The sequence below is a fragment of the Cetorhinus maximus genome, unplaced genomic scaffold (assembly GCF_964194155.1).
Source record: "Cetorhinus maximus unplaced genomic scaffold, sCetMax3.hap1.1 HAP1_SCAFFOLD_825, whole genome shotgun sequence".
NCBI lineage: Eukaryota > Metazoa > Chordata > Chondrichthyes > Lamniformes > Cetorhinidae > Cetorhinus > Cetorhinus maximus.
Genome location: NW_027596767.1, coordinates 157,248 through 162,386, shown reverse-complemented (window position 1 = coordinate 162,386; position 5,139 = coordinate 157,248). Strand labels below are relative to the sequence as shown.

Sequence of the window (5,139 nt, the reverse complement as noted above, 5' to 3'; positions counted from 1 at the left end):
TTCCCCTCACCCCCCTTCCCCTTCACCCCCCTTCCCCTCACCCCCCTTCCCTCACCCCCCTTCCCCTCACCCCCTTCCCCTCACCCCCCTTCCCCTCACCCCCTTCCCCTCACCCCCCTTCCCCTCACCCCCCTGTCCCCTCACCCCCCTTCCCCTCACCCCCCTTCCCCTCACCCCCCTTCCCCTCACCCCCCTTCCCCTCTCCCCCCTTCCCCTCACCCCCCTCCCCTCACCCCCCCCCCACCCCCCTCCCCCCCCCTCCCCCTCTCATCCCCCTTCCCTCCTCCCTCACCCCCCACCCCCCTCACCCCCCCTCCCCTCCCCCCCTCACCCCCCCCTCCCCTCACCCCCCTCACCCCCCCTCACCCCTCACCTCTCACCTCCTCCCCCTCACCTCCTCCTCTCTCCCTCACCTCCTCCCCCCTCCCCCCACCCCTCCCCTCCCCTCCTCTCCCCTCTCCCTCACCCTCACCTCCTCCCCCACCCCCTCTCCCTCTCTCCCCCTCCCTCACCCTCCCCTCACCCCCCTCTACACCCTCACCCTCCCCATTCTCTTTCCCCGATTCTCCCTCCGTCTCCCCACTCCTCTCCCTCTCCCCCACGCCTCACCTCCCCTCCCTCCCCTCACCCTCCTCCACACCCTCACCCTCCCCTTCTCTTTCCCCCATTCTCCCTCCCCCCACCCTCTCCCTCCCCTCACCGCCTCTTTCCCCCCCTCCCCCCACCCCCTCCATCCCATCACCTTCCCCCCCCCCTCCCCTCCTCCCCCTCCCCTCCCCCCTACACCTCCTCTCCCCTCCCCTGCCCCCTCTCCTCACCTCCCCTCCGCCACACCTCCCCCCTCCCTGACCCCCCTCTGGCGACCGAGCTTGGCGGAATTCTCGCAACGTGACCTCTGACCCAGTTGTAAGGGGCAGTAGATCTGTCCTCTGACCCAGGCGGGTAAGGGGACAGTGTGTCCGCCCTCTGACCCAGGCGGGTAAGGGGACAGTGGGTCCGCCCTCTGACCCAGGCGGGTAAGGGGACAGTGGGTCCGCCCTCTGACCCAGGCGGGTAAGGGGACAGTGTGTCCGCCCTCTGACCCAGGCGGGTAAGGGGACAGTGGGTCCGCCCTCTGACCCAGGCGGGTAAGGGGACAGTGGGTCCGCCCTCTGACCCAGGCGGGTAAGGGGACAGTGGGTCCGCCCTCTGACCCAGGCGGGTAAGGGGACAGTGGGTCCGCCCTCTGACCCAGGCGGGTAAGGGGACAGTGGGTCCGCCCTCTGACCCAGGCGGGTAAGGGGACAGTGGGTCCGCCCTCTGACCCAGGCGGGTAAGGGGACAGTGTGTCCGCCCTCTGACCCAGGCGGGTAAGGGGCAGTGTGTCCGCCCTCTGTCCCTGGCGGCTAAGGGGACAGTGTGTCCGCCCTCTGACCCAGGCGGGTAAGGGGACAGTGGGTCCGCCCTCTGACCCAGGCGGGTAAGGGGACAGTGGGTCCGCCCTCTGACCCAGGCAGGTAAGGGGACAGTGGGTCCGCCCTCTGACCCAGGCGGGTAAGGGGACAGTGGGTCCGCCCTCTGACCCAGGCGTAGGGGGCCGCCCGTGGGGGTATAGAGAGGTGGGGCTGGAAGTTGGGGGGCCCTTTAAGACCCCCTTCTCCGCCCCCCCCAGGGAGCAGATGCTGTTGGGACACTCCAAATCCGCTCCATCGCGAAGACCATTGCCTGATTTTATCCCTCAGTGTCAGCTTATTCCGACTGAGACCCTCAGTCAGGCCGTTCATACCTTTAGACTCAACTATTTCCACACACTCGTGGCCAATCTCCCACCTTCTACTCTCTGTAAACTTCAGCCCATCCAAAGTGCTGCCATTTTTCCCTTCAATTTGCAGCAGGTCCCTTTCACCTGATACCCCCCCGTGCTTACTGATCTACATCAGCTCCCTCTGAAAACCCTATTTCCCAGCACCGATCCTCCGACAGTGCGGCGCTCCCTCAGTTCCGACAGTGCGGCACTCCCTCAGTACTGACCCTCCGACAGTGCGGCACTCCCTCAGTACTGACCCTCCGACAGTGCGGCGCTCCCTCAGTTCCGACAGTGCGGCGCTCCCTCAGTACTGACCCTCCGACAGTGCGGCGCTCCCTCAGTACTGACCCTCCGACAGTGCGGCGCTCCCTCAGTACTGACCCTCCGACAGTGCGGCGCTCCCTCAGTACTGACCCTCCGACAGTGCGGCGCTCCCTCAGTACTGACCCTCCGACAGTGCGGCGCTCCCTCAGTACTGACCCTCCGACAGTGCGGCGCTCCCTCAGTACTGACCCTCCGACAGTGCGGCGCTCCCTCAGTACTGACCCTCCGACAGTGCGGCGCTCCCTCAGTACTGACCCTCCGACAGTGCGGCGCTCCCTCAGTACTGACCCTCCGACAGTGCGGCGCTCCCTCAGTACTGACCCTCCGACAGTGCGGCGCTCCCTCAGTACTGACCCTCCGACAGTGCGGCGCTCCCTCAGTACTGACCCTCCGACAGTGCGGCGCTCCCTCAGTACTGACCCTCCGACAGTGCGGCGCTCCCTCAGTACTGACCCTCCGACAGTGCGGCGCTCCCTCAGTACTGACCCTCCGACAGTGCGGCGCTCCCTCAGTACTGACCCTCCGACAGTGCGGCGCTCCCTCAGTACTGACCCTCCGACAGTGCGGCGCTCCCTCAGTACTGACCCTCCGACAGTGCGGCGCTCCCTCAGTACTGACCCTCCGACAGTGCGGCGCTCCCTCAGTACTGACCTCCAGCAATACAGCGCTCCCTTAGTATTGACCCTTCGACAATGTAGTGCTCCCTCATCGTTGACCCTCCGAAATGCGCTGAGCGGTGGGATCCGTGATCGACCCTTCACCCTCTGCATGACCTCAGAGTCAACTCAAGGCATAAACAGCCGATGCCCAGAATGAACAAAGCCCTGGTTAGATGGAGAGAAACTATTCCCCCCCCACCGGTTGGGGAGTCGAGGACTGGTTGGGGGGCGAGGGGTGGGGACAGAGTCTGAAAATCTGAGCCGGACCTTTCCGGAGTGAAATTAGGAAACACGTCTCCACACAATAGAGGTGGAAGTTTGGAACTCTCTCCCCCGCAAACAGCAATCGATGCCGGATTGATGGTTCATTTTAAATCCGAGATTGATGGATTTTTGTTATCCGATGGTATTAAGGGATATGGAGCGGAGGCGGGGATGTGGAGTTAGGTCACAGATCAGACATGGTCTCACTGAATGGCGGGGCAGGCTCGAGGGCTGAATGGGCCTCTTCCTGTTCCCATGTGCAATGCCCAATATCCTTTTATTGCTGCCTGTCTCTTGGCCACCCTCTCAGTCTGTGTGTCTCACTCATTTGCTGGGCTGTCTCTTCCCTTTGTCCCTCTCTGTCCCTCGATCTATAAAAATAACCCACAAACACCAGTTAGCCATTTTAGGTTTGTTTGATTGGAGGGTTAGGGGTCTAGAGGGATGGTCTTCAATGGGAGAGTTAGGGATCTACAGGGATGGTCTTCGATGGGAGAGTTAGGGGATTAGAGGGATGGTCTTCGATGGGAGTGTTAGCGGGTTAGAGGGATGGTCTTCGATGGGAGAGTTAGGGGATTGGAGGGATGGTCTTCGATGGGAGAGTTAGGGGATTAGAGGGATAGTCTTCAATGGGAGAGTTAGGGGATTAGAGGGATGGTCTTCAATGGGAGAGTTAGGGGATTAAAGGGATGGTCTTCGATGGGAGAGTTAGGGGATTAGATGGATGGTCTTCGATGGGAGAGTTAGGGGATTAGAGGGATGGTCTTCGATGGGAGAGTTAGGGGATTAGAGGGTGGCCATTTTCTGGTACCACAATACTGGGACATTGATGACATAGTTGACTCCTCACCAATGTAACGTTACTGTTCCTAACAGAGAGGGAAGGGATGTTGGGATATTAATCTTTCAGCCTTTTTCTGAGGTCAAATCCAAACGGTGATGGTTGGTGAGGAGGTTGGTGAATGGTAATTCCTCTCAGCTCCCATCTTTCTTTCTGTTTCATTCCTCCCCACCCCTTGCAGGATGACCCATGCCTGCCATCGCAAGTGCGTGCCACCTCACTACAAGGAGGCTGAGCTGTCCAAGGGCGAGTCGGTTTGCCTTGACCGCTGCGTCGCCAAGTATCTGGACATCCACGAGCGCATGGGCAAGAAGCTGACCGACCTGTCCATGCAGGACGAGGAGCTGATGAAGAGGATGCAGCAGGGCGGTGTGGCTCAGTGAGGGAACGGGGGCCAATGGGGAAACTGCGATCAATAAACTCCACCTTTCGCAATCACGCCGTGCCATCTTTTCATTGTGGAGGGCTGGAGCTCGGGGTCTGAGAAGAGGAGTCTCGACCGACATTGAAATACCATCCAAGACCATCTCTCCAATCCCCTAACTTCCCCCATCGAAGACCATCCCTCCAATCCCCTAACTCCCCCATCAAAGACCATCCCTCTAATCCCCTAACTCCCCCATCGAAGACCATCCCTCTAATCCCCTAACTCCCCCATTGAAGACCATCTCTCCAATCCCCTAACTTCCCCCATCGAAGACCATCCCTCTAATCCCCTAACTCTCCCAACGAAGACCATCCCTCTAATCCCCTAACCCTCCCATCGAAGACCATCCCTCTAGATCCCTAACTCTCCCATCGAAGACCATCCCTCTAATCCCCTAACTCTCCCATCGAAGACCATCCCTCTCACCCCCTAACTGTCCCATCGAAGACCATCCCTCCAGACCCCCAACTCTCCCCATTGAAGACCATCCCTCTAATCCCCTAACTCCCCCAACGAAGACTACCCCTCTAGATCCCTAACTCCCCCATTGAAGACCAACCTTCTAGACCCATCACTACATATAAACACACAAATTAGGAGCATTGAATCGGCCATTCAGCCCCTCAAGCCTGTTCTGTCATTGAAAATGATTATGGCTGATTGTAGTCTCAACTGCACAATCTCACCTACCCCGATAACCTTTGAGTCCCTCGTTAGTCAAGAATCCATCGAACCCAGCCTTAAAAATATTCAATGACCCTGCCTCCATCGCTCTCTGGGGGATAGAGTTTCAAAGACTTGCGACCCTCTGAGAGAAGAAATTTCTTCTCATCTCTGC

At 59.8% G+C, this 5,139-nt stretch overlaps 1 protein-coding gene across 1 annotated transcript; it reads left to right on the top strand.

Moving 5' to 3' along the window:
- Window positions 1-4,056: 4,056 nt before the first annotated feature.
- Window positions 4,057-4,312, top strand: timm10 (translocase of inner mitochondrial membrane 10 homolog (yeast)). Its single transcript, XM_078536015.1, has one exon. The coding sequence runs from the start codon at window positions 4,057-4,059 to the stop codon at window positions 4,255-4,257; it is 201 nt and encodes a 66-aa protein (XP_078392141.1). The 3' UTR covers window positions 4,258-4,312.
- Window positions 4,313-5,139: the final 827 nt, after the last annotated feature.

Excerpts from the sequence above, each read along its gene's own strand:
- timm10 (XM_078536015.1), top strand. The coding sequence starts at position 4,057 with ATGACCCATGCCTGCCATCGCAAGTGCGTGCCACCTCACTACAAGGAG.